This window comes from Lutjanus erythropterus, chromosome 10 (assembly GCF_056507025.1).
Source record: "Lutjanus erythropterus isolate fLutEry1 chromosome 10, fLutEry1.hap2, whole genome shotgun sequence".
Classification (NCBI taxonomy): Eukaryota; Metazoa; Chordata; class Actinopteri; order Lutjaniformes; family Lutjanidae; genus Lutjanus; species Lutjanus erythropterus.
Genome location: NC_139326.1, coordinates 7,939,767 through 7,961,038, shown reverse-complemented (window position 1 = coordinate 7,961,038; position 21,272 = coordinate 7,939,767). Strand labels below are relative to the sequence as shown.

The 21,272-nt window shown below is 39.5% G+C and overlaps 1 protein-coding gene across 1 annotated transcript in view; it reads left to right on the top strand.

Moving 5' to 3' along the window:
- Nucleotides 1-20,136, top strand: part of pebp4 (phosphatidylethanolamine binding protein 4) — a 31,635-nt gene extending 11,499 nt beyond the window's left edge. The window contains exon 4 of the mRNA XM_084729000.1: nucleotides 20,014-20,136. Coding sequence (XP_084585126.1) covers nucleotides 20,014-20,121 — 108 coding nt within the window. The 3' untranslated portion in view covers nucleotides 20,122-20,136. The remainder of the gene's footprint in view (nucleotides 1-20,013) is intronic.
- The last annotated feature ends 1,136 nt before the right edge of the window (nucleotides 20,137-21,272 follow it).

Genomic DNA, 21,272 nt, shown 5'->3' with positions numbered 1-21,272 from the left:
GCTAAAACATGTGGGGGCGTTGAGAGAGGATTTAAATGCAACGATCCCCCTCCTCTTTTTTTTGGTGAATCTCAGCGTTCTTTTCTGCAAGCCTCTGATGACGACAGGGCAGCTTTAAGCCTGGCAGTGCCCACGGCAGGCTGCCGTCTCAGCGCTGCCCACTCTCCTCTGTGTTGGCATGCCGGAGAAAGCGAGGGTGGGGTTCCTCTTTAGCAGACCCTGTCATTCCTAGGAAAGCCTACATGTCCACCCATGCAGGATTCCTGATAGGTCTTCATGTTGGGGATGTGAGAGTGCAAAGATAGGGATTTTATTTTCAGTAGGCGATGGCCTCCATTCAGCGAAGAGTCAAGGATGTATATTTAGATAAAGAGACAAGGCACTTCCTTGAGCCTTCACATGACAGCGAGGGTCAACAAGTGAAACATGTTCCGTAATATCCATCTAATTGCATATTCAGTGTCATCAGGTGGGTGTTTTTGGCTCTGCTGGATTAAATCGGCGTGTTTGGCCAAGATTCAGGGAGTTTATTTCCTTAGCTAATGTTCCCCTTTGTCATTATAACACCCTGTTAAGCTGACCCGTGTCCCGCTTCATTCAGTCATTGCCCATTACTACACGACATATATGATTCATGCGAGCTTCTGAAGAGGAAAGAATTACAACCTTGTGCTACCAGGAGCGCTGGATTGATAATACATATTCAGTGGAATGAAGAGAGGCAATAAACCTCCTAAGCCACCTTTCCACACAGAAGAAGAATAATTTGCACCTTGTGAAGCATGTGTGTGGCACGCGGACCACTACAGGTGCAGAAGTACTCTTACAGGCGCCACAAGGTTTCAGTTTTGCCTTCAGCTGGCAGGACTGAGGGAAAAAGGATATGTGCAGATGTCTCTCATGCATAAGTGAGATTGCACCTGACACATTTATATCTCATAACCAATATTTATATATTTTCTTTCTTTTCTCACCTCCCTCCACTCACCCATGCCGTCACGTGTATACTGACATTCTATTTAATTTTTTTAAGCTACCGTTTTGTACCCTGTATGGCATTCCTTCACCTTACATTTGGTCTAAGAGCGTAGGCAGCAATACTTTTACTCCCTGGCTGTGAGTAAAATATGATTTCAATTACCATGAAAATGTATTGTATTATCAATGGGAGGATAAGAACAGATTAAGGAAGCTCTGGGATGCTCTTACAGATGACAATGGTCAGGTTTCTATGCAAGCAGCGGTATTGGAGAAAATGATAGATATTCACCGTTTGACAAAAGCTCAGAGGAAAGGAGGTGGTACAGCATGTAAAGCCGACTCAACAGACCCTGATATATTTAAGATGAGGGTTTTTTCTTCAAAACAGAAGAACTTTGAAATAGCGAGGTCAACTTTTTTACATACAAAACTAAGAAAGTAATAAAAATGCCACCATTTAATGTCGAGAGAGAATGTGCACGAGTTAATTTCCACGTCAGATTCGCGGGCAGGTTTCCCACCTGAGACTACACACGACAATTATGAAATTCATTAATTAGATCCAAATTTGTGAACAGGCTTCAGCACCGAGGCAATAGCAAAGACTTAGAGAAGCAGAGGGTCTTTAATAAAAAATACCGCCTGAACCTGTGCCTCCTGATTATTATTCAGTATTCACACAGAAATTCTATCTCGTCAGTTCATATACATTGACGGCAAGATCTGTTCAAACAGAGATTCATAATCTGCATGGGAAGTGCATCTGCTGCGGTGGATACTTAGACAAACATACAAGATTAAATTTCTATTTATATGAGCCACAGAAACCTAACATTTACCAGGGAATCATTGTAAGATCTGGAGTCAACTCAGTCACACTTTGGCACAGTAAGAAACTTGTACCTTTTATATTGATGTGATCTGTCCAGCGGGGAGATGTCTGCAGCCTCATGATCCCAAAATTATCACCCTGAGAAAATATTGAGCTGAGTTGTGCGGTTTTGTGTCATGAATTCAAGAAAACGCAGGCCTCCATCTCCGGATGTTAAAGGGATAGCTTTTTAAGTGGGGATGTACTTATCCATAGTCAGTGTATTACCTAAAAACTAAGCAATGAACCTGCTATGAAGAGGGTCAGCAGCAAAACATATTTTAGACACCCACAAAAAGGCCCTCCAAAAAAAGATCATTTTAAATGTATCTATCTTGCCTTCTGACAGCTATCACTGCCTTTTTATAAGCTGAATATCGCCCTCTGTACAACCTACAGTAGACATACATATTTTCATCACTTAAAAAAATGTATATCAGTTTAAGTATACAATATATGTCGAATATTTTCACTGGATGTACTCGCTCATTACTCTGCTGACAGCTGTTCCAGGTGGCATCGTGGCATCTGCTGTCTGTCTTTTTAAAGTCCCCGGGAAACATCAACCTCTGAACTAGCAGCCTATCGCTGAGAATGGCAAGTTAGCATCTGGTTGCTAATGGTTCAGTGGTAAACAAGCTAGCAGCTGTTTCCTCTTCTTTTGTGGTAATTTAGCCATTTTAATGCTAGGGCTCACCTGCAAACAGGCTAATGTTTAGCCAAAACAAGTTCTCCTGCCACAGTTTCGCAGAGACACACAGTGTTTTTCCCATAGGAGTCTGGTGGCTTTGGAGAGAGGGATATATGACTCATATAAAGAGAGTTTTCCATTGAAAAAAGCTGTCTGACAGCAAGGTAAAGCAGTGAAAATGTTCTAAACATAGCGTACACCTAACATGATATTGATTTTTTTAGGCGGGTCCTATAAATGCCCTACTTAAAAACATCTGAACTATCCATTTAAGCGTTTTTTTCCACAAGCTTCTTGCTTTGTGAAGAAGTTAAGCACAGAAAATTAAATAAAAACTTTCATTTAGATGCTTAGTTGTATAATAATTTATCCTACATAAAAAGAGTTTTATTGTAGACACTCCTCAGGACTTTATGGACAGGATTACTGTGGTGCTTATTTTTGAAACTGAGGTAATTGACTTTTTTTTTTTTTTTTCTTTGACGGCCTCTTTTCTTTTAGAACTAAGTAATCGCAAAGTTAAAAGTGATCACGTGAAGTTTACTTAAGACCCAGATGCTTGGCTTAGTGGCATTTTGCCCAAAATGTTTTGTGCTTCTCATTTGTGGTCAGGCACAGGGTTTAGTTACAGTTGTGTCCCAATCCTCTGATTCACCTTCTTTAGGAACAGCTTCAGGGCTGCTCACAATGCTTAACTCTCCATAATGCCATCCCCTTCATCTCCCCAGTGGTCTTATTGTCTTAACTCTGGATGGAGAGACAGTGTTAAGAAAAACAGGTTAATACACGTCTGGCACACTGAAAGTAAAGTATCTTTTCAAAGATGCACTCTATTCAAGTTTTTCTTCGGTGAATGTTTTTCCATCAGATGATTCCTGTTTATCCCATCTTGTTTAGTTTCCTCGCCGGTCTGTTTTTAGTGTTTTTTAAGATATATTACCAGTGATTCATTTCGCTTTTGACATTAAAAAGCTGTCGCTAATGGTAGCAGCAATCAGGGGTCCATTGATGCGTTGATTGATCTGGGAACAGGGGATGATAAAACTGCCTTCCTTGTCATTTTCCTGATCCTGTAGTTTGGAAGCAGAGAAAATGTTATGCAAATGATTTGTTAATCCCTTTACATTATTTGTTCCATTTCTCCCTTTCGTTTTCACACTCAATTTCTAGCACAGCAAGCTGACAGGCGGACACCCTCAGATTGCTAATTCTTAAGATAGTAAAAAAAAAAAGTGAGCCATCCATTTTCTGTTTAGAATAAACTTGCTTCAATTAATTAATTTGACTTGAATGATTTACCTTAAGAATTCTAGAGATCTTTAAAGCTGTTCAAGTACTTCACTTTAAAGACCTTCAACTTTAACCTCTTTCTCATCCTCTTTTTGTGTGAGTCTTAAGTCTAAGCTGAGAGAGCAGTGGCACATGTGACCAATGTTTTTTTTCCATAGTTTTGTTGTCCCAAAGGTTGGTGTTAAAAATAATAAGAAAGAGGTGGGATGGTCTTAGATTCAAGAAGCTTAAAATGCAAAATCTCAAATAAGCCCAATTTTCCCTAGCCAATCGCATTGCATTTTGGTGGGTTTGTGTTGATCGTCTCAACTGACTCACATGCCGCCCCTCCCCAAATAAAAACACTACAGATTTACGTGGCTTTTCAAAAAATGTATCTAGACATTTATCCAGCTTAATCTTCTTAACATATTAAAGTGATTTGCTTTACCCTGAAGTGGCTGAAGCTGCGAGCTCACCGCCCCTCATGGCACTAAGACCTGAGAGGCATTGTGGACATCTTTCCGCTCTTGAATAAGAGAGAGGTGGGCAGAAGTCAACCTGCTTCTCAGCTGCGGAGCTGTGGCTGTCCCCGCTGTGCGTCCATTTTATTTTATTTTATTTTTTTTGTTCTGTTATTAGTCCAACTGTTGCACTCAGTCAGTGTTCTTAGGCACATGGCTCTGCCAGAACTGCCCACACTGTGGTGTGGAGGTTTGGAGCTCTCAGCTTTTGAGCTGAACTGAAAGAGCTCTCTCACAGAGTAGGTGTTGGCAGGATGCTTTGTTTCTTTCTGTGAATGTCATGAGAGGTATGGATAATGAGAAAACTGAAGCACAGTGATGGCATGATTTATCTGGGTGCCAACTTTATGCCTGACTGCAGATCTGGGCATTTTCAGATAGACGATGTGCTTAACCTTTTCTTCAGACGCGACACAAATCTGAGAATCAGTAGTGACGGTTACAATGTGTTTTTCTTTAAAACACCACTTCACAGGCCGGGCAGCTAAAAGGTCTTGGTCAAACTCAAGTGCTGCTAATGTCCTTGTTTGGCATAATGCTCTATTAATGTGCTTTAGGGCATTAGTTTTGCCAGATTGCATCAGTAAAACTGTAAGTTTAAACTTGGAGACATTTATCCTAGCTGAAGTCTGAGTCCATTTATTGTCTTCGTGGTATTTAGCTTAATGTCTGTCAAAGTTAAATCAGACATGATGGGGTCAAAATGTGGCTGTGCTACAATGATATTTTTTTTATTCGGGTATGAGTTTAGAGTCTAGAGTCTAAAATCTAAGGACACAAAATATGGTCATTATTTTGTTATTAAAATTAGCTTAAAAAATCAGTTTCCTGTTGTATTTCATGAATGGATATGGTGTTTTTCTAATAAATGGATAAAAGTTTTTGATGAAGGACTGCTACATTTAGCTCCCAAATTAAGGCAGCAAAGCAAAAGCAGTACCACTTAAGTGAAGGACATCAGTACTTTGGTTTAAGGTCACAACTAACCATAATTTTCTTTATGGATTAATCTGTCAATTATTTTCTCAATTAATCAATTAGTTAATGTCAGAAAATGGTGAAAAAATAAGGGTTGTAGTGTCTTTGTATTACACACAAAATACATCACAGATGGTTGATTAAATTCAGAATGGAATAGGGTGAGAATAAAAAACTATATGTGTGTATATATATATATGTGTATGTATATATATATATATATATATATATATATATATATATATATATATATACATATACATATATATGTATGTATATATATATTTATACATATATACAGTGTAAATAATCCTGTAGTGCATTTTTTGAATTTGTGTTAGTTTGACTATAAACAGCAGCAACAAGATGGTGACGATTATATGGTCGACATCCTCACGTTAGAAGTTCAACATCTGAGAAACATGGTCCATCTACTTTGACTGTATTTCAGCGCGAAGCATCATCCATGTAACATGGCATCCACCATCTAGTATGAACCGTTTATATCTACAGAGGGTGTGGCTCCTCTTCCATTGAGGCCGCCATGTTGAATTGCCATCTTTCATGACCACCGTAGTTTCTCCTACACGCTTGGAAGGTGAGGCGAGTGGATGCTGATGATTGCAATCTACGACCTCATTACTAGATGTCACAGAATCCTACAGACTGGTTCTTTAAGGCAGGCAAATCAAAAGCACCGTACCATTTTTGTGAAGGACATCAGTACTTAGGATTGACCGCAAAACTTTTGAACGTCTGTTGTATCTGGAGATATTCCAGTTCATCTGCAGTGTGCAGTGTGCCTTGCTTTGGATTGGTTTCTCTCTAGTAACATAATGCATGAACTCAGTAGCTTTACTTGCCACCGAGCTGTTCATAGCAGGTTCTCTCACATTTTCACAATCTTTGGCTCGATTTCTGCTGAAATACTTTTTACATCTTGAGAGTGAGCGTCTACACGTCAGTTTATTTCAAGTCAAGTCAATTTTATTTATGTAGTGCCAAATCATAAAAGTTATCTAAGGTGACAGTGGCGAGGAAAAACGTCCTTTTAACATGTAGAATCTCAAGTGGAAGTAGACGCTATGGTGGCGAGCCATGCACTGCAACCAGTTTGGACCACATTAATCCTGTATGGGCCTACACAGGGACAAAATAATAGAAAATGGTCCTAAAGTGCATGGTATCATCTTTACATGGGATGTCAAGTTAGATCTTGAGAATGTTTATTACCTAAACAAATTATTGGTAATCATATGTCTTCATGGATTCATTTTGTGTAGATTGAATCAATCGACTAATCATTTCAGCTCCGGTTTCCTTCACTGACTCTGCAATTAGCTTATGTTTTTTTTTTTTTTTTTCAATTACAATCATTCACAATGCTCCATCCCAGACTGTTTCCAAAATATGTACGCCAAATAAACTGAATGTAAAGATGTCTTCTCACTAAGCAATGATAGTTGTTTTACTATGAAAGAATTAAACAAAATGACAAGTTAAAACATAGTAATTAATGTGTCATTTTAATATTTTCTCTATGCACAGAAGAAAGACCTTTAGTCCACCATATGTGCATGTTATTACTGGTAATAGAGATCATTTTCAATGTATAGCAAGTTTGCTTAGCATATAAATTGCCTATACTTTGCAGGAAATGTTTCAGCTGCAAACTAAATTATATAATTTGAATAAGTTTATGACAGATATTGTTGTAACAGTGTATTTGCCAAAGAGTGTGACAGCACAGAGTGAGAACTTACTCTTGCACAGTACATAGCCTGTTTCACTGTCTGTGCTATACTGTATGTGCTGTACCCTAATGCTTTAACTATGTTGTGTCTCTGTAAATGTTTCCACTTATTAGGACTCCTCATGAAATGAAATGTAGTGTTTCGTTTCCTTTATTCAGACTGACAGGTACTTGACCTCTCGTACTTGGACTGAATGTCTGACAGGTGTTACAATCGCACACTGAAGCTTGTCCATACAAAATGTTGTTGAACGTAGCGCAGCTCCACACAGACGAGCACTTCAAACAAACTATGAGTGGTTGCTTCTCTTCATATCACAGAGAATAGGAGAAATTGATTGGAACTGGGAGGCTTAGGACTGGATTTTCCTCAACCATAATATTTTTTCTTTAACAACTGCAGCTTAAATTTAGATTTTTTCTGGCTTTGTTTTTTATTTCTTTGTCCAAATCCTATCGAGTGGTGCTTCAGGTTTTTCCTTGAGTAAAAAGTTGATATTGTTGTGGGGAGGGAGAAAGGACTTTTTTCATGTGTGCAGGAATGTAGATTTCTTCCCCCCGTGAAATCCTAATTGTGCCTTGGAGGGCTGGTAGGGTATCTCTGCTCGGCTCAGCTCAACAGGATTTGTGTCTGTGTATGTTAGAGTATGTCTCTTAGCTTGAATGCGGATATAACCCTTTCATTGCACAAGCTGCTGATTTTTCATTTTTGCCGATAGGCTGATCCTGTGCATCCGTAGCTTTTTGTAGAAGACATTGAAAGTTTTTGTTTAGGTAGCTCCCATAATTATTTATTTTTCCCTTAAATTTTTAGCATCTGTTATGAGTTAATGCAGATAACATGTAGACCTCTTTCTGTGGATCAGCCGTATTTGAAAATTAAGCTCCTGAGAGCAGGTCTTGTCAATAACGTATGGTCAGATTGAGGATATATCTCAGGTCAAAACTACGTCTGTCCCATGTGCTTCTTGAATTATTGCCGTGCATTTATCTATGCAAATCCAGGATAAGATCCTATCTGCCTGCAGCGACATATCCCCCTGGATTTGGTCTGTGTGAGTTAGGCAGGTTATGGTTGACAGTCAAAAAGGAATTGCAACAACATATATGCGAAGATTATTGCTGTAGTCATTAATTGTTGCTTGAAAGGGGATTAGGATTACCAGTCCTATAGAACACTCTAACACCTGTCCTTCCTCATATCTAACAATGTGACTTCAGTTTTCCTTATTTCAGTATCAGTTCAAGTTGGCAAAATAAAAAAGGCTGATTTATTCAAATGAATCATCAACGCTGGAAATGATTCAATATGTGCCACATTCAGATGGGTGATATATTATTCCCTTGGGGAGAGGCAAAGATGGAGCTGTGGAGCTGTTTCATTTGTGCTGTCTTTATCAGTGTGTCAGGCAGAGAGGCTGAGCTTGTTCTCTATGAATGGACGAGCCCTTGAACCATAAACCTGTACCTCCTCTGATAACAGTTTTTGCATTGTGATATAAGTGCCATTCTCTGTGATGTCCTCTCTGACAGCGCTAAATATATCAACATACACAAAATGATCTGTCAGATGAATTATTTTATTTCAACCAGTTCTCCAAAACTAAGGATTTTCAGTGCTGCGTGTGCAATGTGTGTTTTTGAAGACATATTGTGGATTTTGTTAAGGAATCAAAGCAAAGCGCAGTATTGTGGTTGCATTTCACCAAGCTTTGCTATTCATGCTCTTAACGTTTTGCCTGTAGGTGAACGTCTTTACTGTACTTTTTTTGTCCTCCATACCATGTGCTGCGTTTCGTTAAATGCTATTTCTGCTGCTAGGACCTCAGACTGCTCTGACGTCTGAGATTGCCACATCTTCTAAGGTGATAAGAATGCTCCTTGAATTACTCAGAGCCCGTGTGATGACATGGCCCTGATTGTCAGACGGGTGGGCTGGTGACACTGGAACACAGACGGTGCTTGTCTGTTTGAAATATTCTGTTTCAAGCTTCCAAGCCCTGGGCAGTCCTCTCTCCCAGTCTCCCAACACCCAGCATCGCCCACTGAAACAAGACTCTTCCATACTGGAAAATCTGGCCCTGTCAACTGGCAGTCTTGACTAGGTTCAGCCCACACGCCAAGCACCCCCCCACCACCACTTCCACCCCTTAATAGGCACTAGAGTTTGCCACCCCATGTAGATGCCTTTTGGTCGCCATCCATGGATGGCGTCAATAGCATCTTCCTACACAACAGTGACTGAACGGAGGGCACAAGAAAATGTGGGAATAATTTACACTTTCTCACTGTACTACCATCAGAAACCATAATTAATCATGATAGAAAAAATGTGGAAGCCATCTTGGCTGGTGAAACACACAGTGCCTGTGAACAGGCCTGACACCTTTAACAGCTCTGATGGCCAAATAGGAATGGGTGTCAGAGTGCTTACAACTAAGCTCCCTTCATGGCAACATGCATCCCATCGTCTTCAGAATTGTGTCTGCTGCACGGCGGTTCCCCATGAGGTGGACCTGATGTAAGCCTTTCATACATTTCATTTAAATAAAGTCTTGAGTCCTTAAAATGTGTCAGTAAGTCTGAAAATAGATGCAACAATAGCAGTTGTTCTCCGATTAAAATAAACAAGTCTGATAATTTTGCTCAAGCTTTCACTCTTCTCATTCCAAATAAGAAAAGGGAACAGTTGGTTTCCATAAGAACGAAATAGCTGCCAGAATGAAATGTGATGACCCAGATAAAGTTAATTTTTAGAAAACATGTTAAATTTGAATTTGAGGTGTTTACAGATTTGATATCTCATGTCATGCCCTGTGTGAACTTGCTGTTTTCAGTTGTACATGCTGTACAATAACCAAAACACCCACCAGGGATGGACGATGATATCGGCACATCAGCTGTATCAGCTGATAAAGGCTTTAGAATTAAATAGCATTTTGGCCCGAAAAGAACATTTCTGCTCATTTGACAGGACGATAAGATGATGCTGTAATTAAACACATGCAATGTGAGTATGTCTGTGATGTAGAATTTTTTTTTTTTTAAAGGAGCAGTATGTAACAGTTGCACGTCCAAAAATGAGCACAGCAGTCCAAATAGCAAGTTGGAGCCATAGATGGCATGATAAATATATTTAAATCCTTTTAGTATATGATAGAGCAACAATGATTAATCGATTATTAATCAGTTAAATAATAATCAGTTTACTGGTTTGAGTAATTTTTTAGGAAAAAAGTTAAATCTAATTATTTTTTGGTTTCCCCTATTACACTAAAGACATTTGAGGACGTCCTCTTCGGCTTTCGGAAACACTAATTGACATTTTTCAGCATATTCGGACATTTTAAAACGAACAACTATGTGAAAATAATTGGCTCTAATATAAGATCTATGGCTGATGCAAGCCTTTGTCCCCTCCCTCCCAGACTCAGGAAGCTCAGGCAGGCCACTGAATGTTCAGTGAATATTCTGCATTAATTTGAACTCTAATTAATCTGAAACAGGCAAACAAAAATACTAGTGACGGGTCGGAATAAAACCAGTAACAATAATGATAATAATAAAAACACAGCTGTAGCATTTTGCCAGTATTTCAAATTGGCATGTTTCCTTGATGACTTGTCATGGTCGTTTTATAATTTATTACAGTATTACAGATTTCTCCTCTAAGTGACCAAAACAGATCGCGAAATTGCTATTTGCAACGATCTCTCAGCATCGGTCAGCGTCGCAGGAGCCAAATCACATTCATTTAACGCTACGAATTTAATTGACCATCTTAAGAGCTGTCTGGTCATAACCACGAATTTGGGAAGAACAAAGAGAAAGGAAAAAACCTGTCTGTGGTAGGTTTTGCACAGTGAATGTGTAAATTCTCAAAAGCACTGTATTTTATACATGCATCTGACTTTATTCTTTGAAAAGCATCTGCCAATGGGCATATTAATATGTAGCTCCACAACAGGAGAGACTTAGGATTTGATTGAAAAAGTATGTGCATATGTATATCGGTATCTGCATTAGCAGTCGGCCATCCCTAACATCCATTATCCCAGGAGATCTTTATTATTTTCCTCTGTTTTTCTCCAAATTCCCCTTAGTACTTTTAGAATCAAAATAGTTGATTTAGATTCCCAAATCCTGGTGAAGTAATTAGAATGTGCTCACCATTAACTTTTATAGGCTGCACTTGGTGGTAAAAGAGCACATCTATGTTTTTCAGTGTGTGACATGCTTGACAGACTAATTATGGATATGAGTCCAGTGCTGTAATTTGCCCTGTTTGACTGTGTTGTGTTCTCAGCAGCCAAACTACATGACAAAAATATTTCCCTCTTGCCTCATTTAGCACGGGCTGGATCCGAGACTCATATCCCAGCGCCTGGCTGCATGTTACTTCAGAGTACCTGTTAGTGGTAGTTACTGTGTTTGAGCATGTGCATTTGCAGAAATGCTTTCATGGCAGTGAGTAGGTGTATGTGTGTAAAGCCACAACTAGAAAGTGTTGAAAGCCTCAGCTAGCAAGATCGCATCCAGGGTGACTAATAAGCTTAACATGAGCACGGCTGTGTTCGCAAGCATGGTGCAGTGAAAGAAGTCTTCAATGTTGAGAGAAATGCAGAAATGGTTCCCTAGGCTGCTACTAATTCCTTCACCCCCCTCAAGCTTCAATCAGACTGTGAACCATCTTACTGTTAGCTATGGCTGCATAGCAGTTCCAAGCTGCAATGTGAAAGTATGAGGCTTCATAAACAGAGTTCAGGACAGACCGCATTCAAATGTGTTATCAGTTTATCGGAGGGCTGTTTATTTGTGGTTTTAGATGCCAAAATAAATGCATGTTTTTAATTATTTGTCAGTGACACATAGACAGAGAGCATTTATATTTAATATGCAGCATCTATGGGCGATAAACAATATTGCCTGGTCGCATCTTACCTTCTGCCATGTGCTAATTTGATTAAAATGTAGTTGTAATACGTTGTAATACATGTTTTTATATTCAAACAGAAAAAGTGTTAATGTGATTATGTAATTATGTAAACTTGTGTTTCATATTCCGCTGTGATTCCTCTTGAACCGCTGCCTCCTCGTACTGTGGCTCACTCCTGTGTTTGGCTACCCAGCGGGGATCTAGTAGCTGTGTTGTCTTTAGGCCTAGACTATGCGTTTCTATCCACATGTGACTTTCCTTTGACCATGTGGCTCCTCGAAGTGTGGATTTATAAGCCACTTCACACTCCACTCCTGTGTGGGAGGGAGGCTGAGTTAAAAATAGGCAGGTTTGGAGGTAGTGAGCAGCCCGCACTGTGTGAGGCGCTTAAGAACACACTGAGGAGTATTGGCATTCTCTTTGCATATCATTTATATGTGTCAATAATCAATCTGAATGTTAAATCAGTGACTGTAGTACCCCAAATCATCTTGTATCATAGTCTCTGAAGTATCAATAGCACTCAAGTTGCACCAAAGTGAGTATGGAGTTTAATGTGCCACATATTCTGCTGAATTATAAAATCTAAGACATCAAATACCTTCAGCTACAAACTACCACCTCACTGATTCTATGTGCAAGCTGTGTTTGTGTGTGAATGTGCAGCATGTGTCCATGATATCTACATTTCTTAAATATTGCACTTTTTATAACGCTGGAGGACTTACAAGAAACTTGAAGCACAGGAGGCGAGATATCCTGACTTTTAGTCCCAAGTCAAACTGCAAGTTGACTGGTTTGCGGAGGACTATGACTGCAAAAGTGGCAATTCTAGTAGGGGAGTACCTTGTGTAGTTAGGTTAAGGCAAAAGAAGCATTTTGATTAAGGCTGTTAGGCAAAGTTTCAGTAAATGTGAAGGACATAAACAAGTCTTTTTTTTTTCAACATTTAACATTCCCTAAACTAACAGAAGCAGTATGTAGCATTTGTGCGTGTAAAAATGAGTACAGCAGTCCAAATAGCAAATTGGAGCCACAGACTGTATATAGGTTTAAATCCTATTTAATATACGATCTGTGGTTGAAGTGAGTTGTTTCCCCCCGCACCCTCCTTCCCAAGGATTTGAGGAAACTCAGGCAGGCTGCAGGAGCACTGCAGGAGTGCAAGACACTTGCATCATCATAACTGACAATAACAACCATTGGCGAGTCCTACACTCTAAGCTGATCGGCTGTTTATAACTGTCAGTTGTCTGTCAATGTAAAGTTAAGCCTGTTATCCTGAAAACAAAAGCCCAAAGCTCTGAAAATACACACTCTGGAGTTCAGTGACAACCTGCCTTCCTGCCTGAGATTACTGAGGACATATTGCTCAGTTTAACTGTTATAAACATCTACTCCTTCTATAAGACTATTAATGATTTCTCACAGCTCATAAACAGACAATTATTTTGATAAATATTTGGCATTAATATGAATGTAAATTACATAAAACACGCAAAAAAAAACAAAAAAAAAAACAATTCCAGCCCAAAATAGAAATTTAAAAGGTTGACACCAGGGCTGTAGTGTCAACTGAGCATGTTTCCTTGATTCCTAATGACATATCCTGGTCATTTTCTGACTTATTAAAGTAAATATATTACAAATTTGTCCTTTAACCAAGTGCTATGTGTGCCTGAACATGACAGTGATTTTAAAGAGCAGCAGGGTCTATTAAAAGGACATATTGACATCATGAGGATATTACCTTCAGTTTTAAAGACATTTTTAGGCTGTGATTGCTCATATCTCAGAGCCACTCTCCCCTAGCTGCAAGCACTTCAGTCAGCGTGGATATTTCTTGCTTGAAAAGATTTTAACCATTGACTTAAGAAGAAAAGGAGCTGTGGTCACTAATGCAAAAGCACCTCATTTGTTGGTTTATAGCTTAACTAATGTAGACTATATTTTGTTATATAGACTATATTATCCTTGCATAATATAAACTTGGACTGCTGCGTGAATTGACTGTAGACATATGCCACACTGCCTACTGGGCAGTGGTGGCCTAAAGGTGAGAGAAGCAAACTTGATTCAATCCCCCGGCTGGCAGGATAAATCTGGGTGGGTAAGTGAGAGGCAGCTCTTGCCCCTCCCTCATTACCACCGCTGAGCTGCTCAGTGGCCAACAGATCAGATCAGACAGCGGTTGTACTGAGTAGCTTCCAGGTTTGAATGTGTAACTGTGTGAATGTATCAAGGCATTCCTGCAAAAGAGAGCAACGCTCTCAGTGAACTCTCCCTGGATAAATAAAGGTTTAAAACAACAAAACAAAACAAAACAAAACAAAAACTAGTGTTGCTACTATACTGGAATTTCTCATTTTGATATGATACCTTGAAAAATATTGATATTTGATACCATTTTCAATAAAAAAGAAAAGACTCAATGTTGATAAAATTTTAGGTTTTTATCTAAAGATAGATAAAACAAGGCTATAACATGACAATGAATAAAGAAAATGAGATGAGTGATGAGAAGAAAATAGCACTATGGGTAAGTGAGAGGAGGCGGGACTATGTAGGCACTACAGCGGTGTGTGTCAAATCGCTGTCGAAGAGAAAAGAGAGCGACAAAGTGCACGTGGTACCAGAGTATCCATACTGCGAAAAAAAAGTGTCGAAAGAACTGCAAATATTCAGTATCGATACCTATCAATATATCGTTATTTTTGACACATTTCACAGTTGGTGCTAAGGTTCCTCTTTTGTTTGAACTGTGCACAGGACCTTTATAATACTAGAATGATGCTGTTCAACAAGATTCCCCTGAGATACACAAATTTTTTCCTCACCCAATTCCTCTGTGGCATATTACAGCTTTGCCCTTTATGAAGGGGGTTTTATAATGCTGCTTGCAGGGAGGAGTGAGGTTTCAAAGCTTCTGCAGATGAGGGGGGGGGGGCGGCTGTTTTTAATGACAATAAGGACCTTCTCACCTGTAAGGTTGATGACCTCTAGGTGAGTGCCACAGCCCCCCTTCTATCTCCATCTCATCTTTGGGTCCACGGCACCCTGCTCTCTGGTCAGGATTCAATTACTGCTGCCTGGTTGACCCTTGACCTCCTCTCCACCAGGATGAACCTCCTCTCCTGACCCCGACAGTGGTGCCACTGTTAACCTTCCCCATCACTCTCTCTTCTGTCCCTCTCGCTACTATCCCGGCTCTAAAATGATGAGACCTTATTACTTTGCCCTGTGTATAAAAGTCCTCACATCTTTGCTTTGTAAATTCACTTGATACTGGATTTAAAATAATTACTTTAATTTAAAATCCTTTTATGGTACAGCTTGGCTGCAAAAACAAAGAGACAGTAGTTGAGGTTAATTTTCTTCATCATCTGAAAAATTCACTTCCACTGAAGTATTGTAGTGTTTTTATTTTTCTGTATTTACAGATCAATCTTTCAACCTTGCTCTAAGCTGCAGTCGATGGTTGTTAAGCCATTGCCGTCTCTTAATCACAACACAGATACCTGTTAATTACCAAACGAGTTCAAGTGTTTTTGCTTCTTAAACAGGGATTTGAGATCGATGTGTTGCTTTGCCCCGGGTCGAGCGGTGAGCGCAGTTGACCATTTAATGAATCATTGTGGGTTCTGTGCACAGAGGCTGAAGCAGATGAAGAACCGGGGAGGATAAAGCAATGGGTATATTAATAGGCAGCTGCACGGACGACACTGTTTGGGTATTGGGTCAGGGATAAAGCCTGAACTTGTAAACTCACAGAGGGGCCTCTCCTCCCCTCCCTCCCTCCCTCTCGCTAACTCACTCTCGCCCTTCGCGGTGTCATCAGTTAGCGGAGCCGGGCTCGATAGCCCAGGCAGCTCTACGAGAGCAGCGATTAGACATCTCTCTGATTCTCATCCCCAGCAGAGTTCACTCAAAGGTAAGCCAGTAGTTTACATCCTCAGAGACACTGGTCTTCAGCTGCCTTTGTTCTTCGCCGTCTTCTGTTTGCACATACTATATCTATTCGATGCTATTGGCATGGAGTGGGAGTTTCATGTCGCCTCTTGAAAATAACAACATAAAAACTGTACTTAAAAAAAAGGGATCTGCATTTCTATGATATACATAATCATGAAGTTCATGTATTCAGTAAATGACTCCCCCTGCTCCTCAGTCTCCATAGGTGTCACTAAAGACAACATCTCCCCCTCTTCCTCCCCACCGCTGACCAGCAGCCATGACAGAGGCTCCCAGCCGGCTGCAGGGTTTATTCCAGCTGCCTGGCGTCTGAGGTGTGGTCCCGGTGGGCCGTTTTGCTGTGATCACAGCAGGCAGTGGGAGGTTAATCCCAAGAGAATGCAGGCTCAATCTCCCCCCACCTCCAGCCTGCACCCAGGAGCCTCACATCCCCTCCTGTATAATGGCCTGACGGAGCTCTGTGGTCTGTGGCCGACACCTACCCAAATTTCACTTCTGCTCTGAGCTCTGAGAGTTGTTTGACATTTTAAAAGCCCCCTGAGGTAGATACATTTCAGGGCATAATACAGCTGCAACTAACAATTATTTATTATCTGTTTTCCCTCGATTAATTGATTAGTTGTTTGGTTTAGAAAATGTCTGAAAATGATAAAAAAAAAACCCAAGATGATGTCCACAAATGTCTTGTTTTGTCCACAACCCAAAGATATTCAGTTTGTCAAAAAAGGAGTAAAGAAACCAGAAAATATTCACATTTAAGAAGCTGGAATCAGCGAATTAAGACTTTACACACTTTTTTTTTTAACAAAAAATTACTCAAACTAATTAATCGCTTATCAAAGTAGTTGGCGATTAATTTAATAATTAAGTAATGATCGATTTATCGTTAAATTGTTGCAGCTCTAGAGCATAACAGAGTGGGCAGACCACCTTTCATCTCTTGAAAGAGATTTAATGCAGGAGCATTAAATCAATTTGAAGTTTTTACTAATAGCTTTGTGTAACCACCAAAATATAGGAAATTAACTGTCACCAGTGATAGATTTGATTAGCTGCAGTGTAAAAGCAAATCCAAATTTCAAATTATCACCAAGGCTCAAATGTTAAGTTTGCTCATTAGTATTAGTGATTAATACTAATAACATGTTTTTGGAAAACGTGTGCCTTCCAGTATCTAGCTATGAGAATTAGCCCCGGTTAAAACATGTTTTGATATACATTTAGTTTGTTCGAGCCCTGATAAATTATTTCAGATGGCAGAATATGCATCTGTTTTTCCCTGGAGTCTTTCACACATATCTGTGCGTAATTAATGTGGATTTTGACAGATGGAGAAAAAAAAAAAATGTCCTTGTAAGAGAGAAGGGTACATGCCACAATGTGTGAAGTGCAAGCATGGAGGGAGCCTCTTGTATTATTTGCTGCCCGTGCCAGCTGGACCAGCCAGATTCTTACAGGTAGAAATTCAAGCTCTAAATATGTGCAGAAATCATTGAAATTCAGTGCCCACCATAAGTAGGCCACATTTTTTTTTTTGTTGTTGTTGTTGTTTTTACAGTTGGAAATGAATGTGAAATGTTCTTAATGTTGTTCTAAATTTGGCTTCTTTTTTTTTTTTTTTTTAAATTAAGCTTGTCCTATACAGTGTATCTCCATCCATGGTAACTTTCGTGAAATATCCAATAAAGTGCTATTCCTTTCAGTGATAATTGTGACTGGAGGTCATTTTTAATTTAAATGCTTAAAATTGCCTTTTAGTCTCTCTCTCTGTGTGTGTGTGTGTGTGTGTGTGTGTGTGCGTGTGTGTGTGTGTGTGTGTGTGTGTGTGTGTGTGTGCATGTGTGCTGTTGTTAGAAACCATGTTATTTCTGAATGCATCAGGGTCTGACTTAAATATTAGTGTAACTACATTATCACAGTGTCTTTGCCTGGTAGCAAACATGTACAAATGAGGATTACAACTCTTCAGAAGGCAACAGGTCATGGTTGGTAAGCTGCCCGGGGGGGTCACTGATATAGAGTCACTTTTGACAGGCTGTGGAGGAGGCTCTATTGTTGCTGGTGTGTCTGGATGTTACCTGCAGGCACTATCACTGAGACTACAGTATTATCCTATTATTAGGCTTAGTTGTTTACGCTTATTACTGCTTGTCAGGTAGGCAGAGAATCCTTCTGAAAATGAGCATCTGCAGAAAAATACATGACTTCTTCTTTATCTCATTCAAGTACATCGGCTTACGATAATTTTCTGAGGCCTTAAAGAATGTCTTGATAGGACACAGCAAACAGAAATTTAAGATTTATGTTTACATGCGAGCATTTCTGTGAAACGGCAGCACCGACGGCGTTGTTTGGCAGTCGGTGTAGGGATGTAAGAAGCGCTGCATCTGTTTTATATGTATTAAAGCTGATATCATTATGGTCTTGCTTCAGCTGAAAGTACATATACAGTGAAGAGGACATCGTGGATTGAAACAGCCTCGGTTAATGTCTCTGTTTGTAGAGGAAGTGAACAAAATAAAAAAAGCCCATCATATGGTCTGGCAGATTTTGGGCACAGGACCAGGGATGACAAATGTGCTCTCGCAATAATTCAATCTGCTCTCATAATTCTCTAACTTTTAGGGACAGACAGAATGAAGATTTTCCGGCAGTTAAGCCGCCAAGTCAACGTCCAATAACTGTGATCAAGTGTTAGTTAAGATGCTTTTTCTCTCACTTTATCTATTGACAGATTGAGGGGTACAAAGATACTGGGTAAGTGGCAGAAAGTTACTGTGAATATGTTAACGAGAGGATTTGGTATCGGATCCAAAATGTTGTCATTTTATTGATGTCACAGTAATGATATTAAGTTGAAGGAATAACAGAGAAGAGACAGAGCTGTACTTTTCTATGTGTGTACTGCAGTTGGTGATAAGCATGGCTGCACACCATATTCTCATGTGTATTGTTGCCTTTTTATAACAGTTTTATTTCACGCTATTTATAACAATATTGTCTCATGTCATGTTTTTTTTTCCTAAGCAACATTTTAGCCTTGACAGCTGAAGTAAAACTGTGTTAAGATTATGTGTCAAGCCAACAAAAGGCAAACCCAACCTTCTGGTATGCACTGGATTTTGTCAGCTTTGTGAACTCAGTCAACTAGTCAAGTGATGATGTAAAAAACAAACAAAGGTTTTATAAAAAAAAGAGTAAAATTCATGCTTTGTAGTATTTTAGGTACAATATGTTCAACCTAGGGGTGCAAAATGTATTGAAATATTATTGAAATTGCAATATGGACAAGTGCAATATCCAAATGGCAAAAGCTGCATTTTTTTGATAAAGGAAAAATGTGTGACAAAACAGCATTATAATGAAGTAGTGTAGTGCTGCAGAGATTCTGTGGCTTATAAATCTTGGTCTCCAGATATGAGAAAACATGTTTGTTTGGTACAGACCCCAACAAATTACATATCATTATGATTTTAGTAGCTTTTTCAGTGAAAATGAAAATTGCAATGCAAAAATTATCATTCCTACTAATTGTCAATCATAGCAATATGATTTTTTTTTCCATATCATGCAGCCCTGTGTCAAACCTGAGTTGTGAAGCCATTAGTTAAACTGAAATATTGCAATTATTGTACAAAAACCTTATTTTTTTCAGTGAACAGCAAAATTGTGATGCAAAAATAGTGATCCCCACTAATCGTGAATCATATTGCAATTGCAATATCTATCAAAATAATTGCGATATGATCTCTCTCTCTCTTTTTTTTTTTTTTTTACCATATCGTGCATTCCTGGTTAAAGCTAAGAAAGCAAAGTGAAGCATCTGTTTTGAAGTATTTCAACTGAAATATTGTTGCTGTTGCTGCAGAGGTGGCTGTCAAGCCTTGGGCAATGTGATGCACAAACAGCTCATGGCTGCATTTAGAAAGCAAAAGGGATCAGGTACCACTGTTACTGCCTCTGGGCCAATCACAAAGTGAGTGGTACGCTCATAAAGCACTTTTATTAACACAGTAATGAATCTCCTTCTGTTTGCAGAAGAAGATGTACGTTCTGGTGATGGTTGACCCTGATGCTCCAAGCCGCTTCAACCCAAAATCTGCTTACTGGAGGCACTGGCTGGTTGTCAACATCAAGGTACAGTAAATCTGCAGTAACCTCTGCTCTCACTTAAAAATCAGCCTCATGTGTTTGGGTGATGGCGACACGGGCAGCATTTGTTATTGGATTAAGAACTCATATCTTACAAATTTATGAAGTAGTGATTGGATTTTTTTTTTCTTGAAAATTGTGCATTTTCATAATCTCGGGGTCTCACTTGGCATGTCTTGTGTTTACATCTGCACTGGGGCCGATCGCAAGGCTGAAAAATTATGAATGGTTTTTAAGCCTAACTTGGTGAAAAAGGGATGCCAAGTTCAAAAAATGTTAATTTTTCATATCATGTATCTTGTGCAATAAATGCCTGTGACAAAAGTGTGGGAGTAAGTCTTTCTAAATGGCTGTGAAAGTTTGCAAGGCCCTGTCAGCAGCAATTTCCCTCTGCTGCAGAGAGCCTGGGACGTGTCAATGCAGGCGTGTGAGACTGAGATTGAGGAGAGCAGCATGCGAGGCGCACACTCTTTCTCCCATAGAGCTCCAGTCCCTCAGCTCCCCCTCCAGTGGAGAGATCTTGGCAGAGTGTCCTCCCTTCATCTGTTCCCCCAGGCAGAGCAGCTCCCCCAATGATCCACACTTCTCCATATTTTACACCCCCGAAATGGGCACCGCTCCGATCCCCTTATTTCTCTTCATATTTCACTCCTTTTTATCCATTCGTTTGTGTGTTTTCACAGTCTTGCATTCTAACGCCAAATGCGTGTTGAGTTGTTGATTGCCTCAAATATTTGGAGGTTTGCAGACATTTTATAATCCCGCGGGAACCGGGAGATCAACCCAGTAGATTAAGACTAGTGGTCTGAAAAACAACCACACAAAGACGCTTCAGCGATGTATCGCTGCTCCTGTTTCATGTTTAAGGCGCAGTTGTACACTTAAGTAAATGCCACATCGATTCAGAGATCCAAATGGGATGTATCTGGGATATATATTTTAGTAAATCTTTGAATTGGTATAAATTCATAATTTAGTGATTTAGCTCATCTGTGCTGTGCATTACAGATGATTTATGCAACCACTTTCCTGCTTGCCTGAAAGAATATTTACCTCATATCACTCTCATACATCAGCGATATACAGAAAACAAGTAATTTCCACTTTAAAAAATTACATTAGGCATCACCTTTGCTTTTATTTTT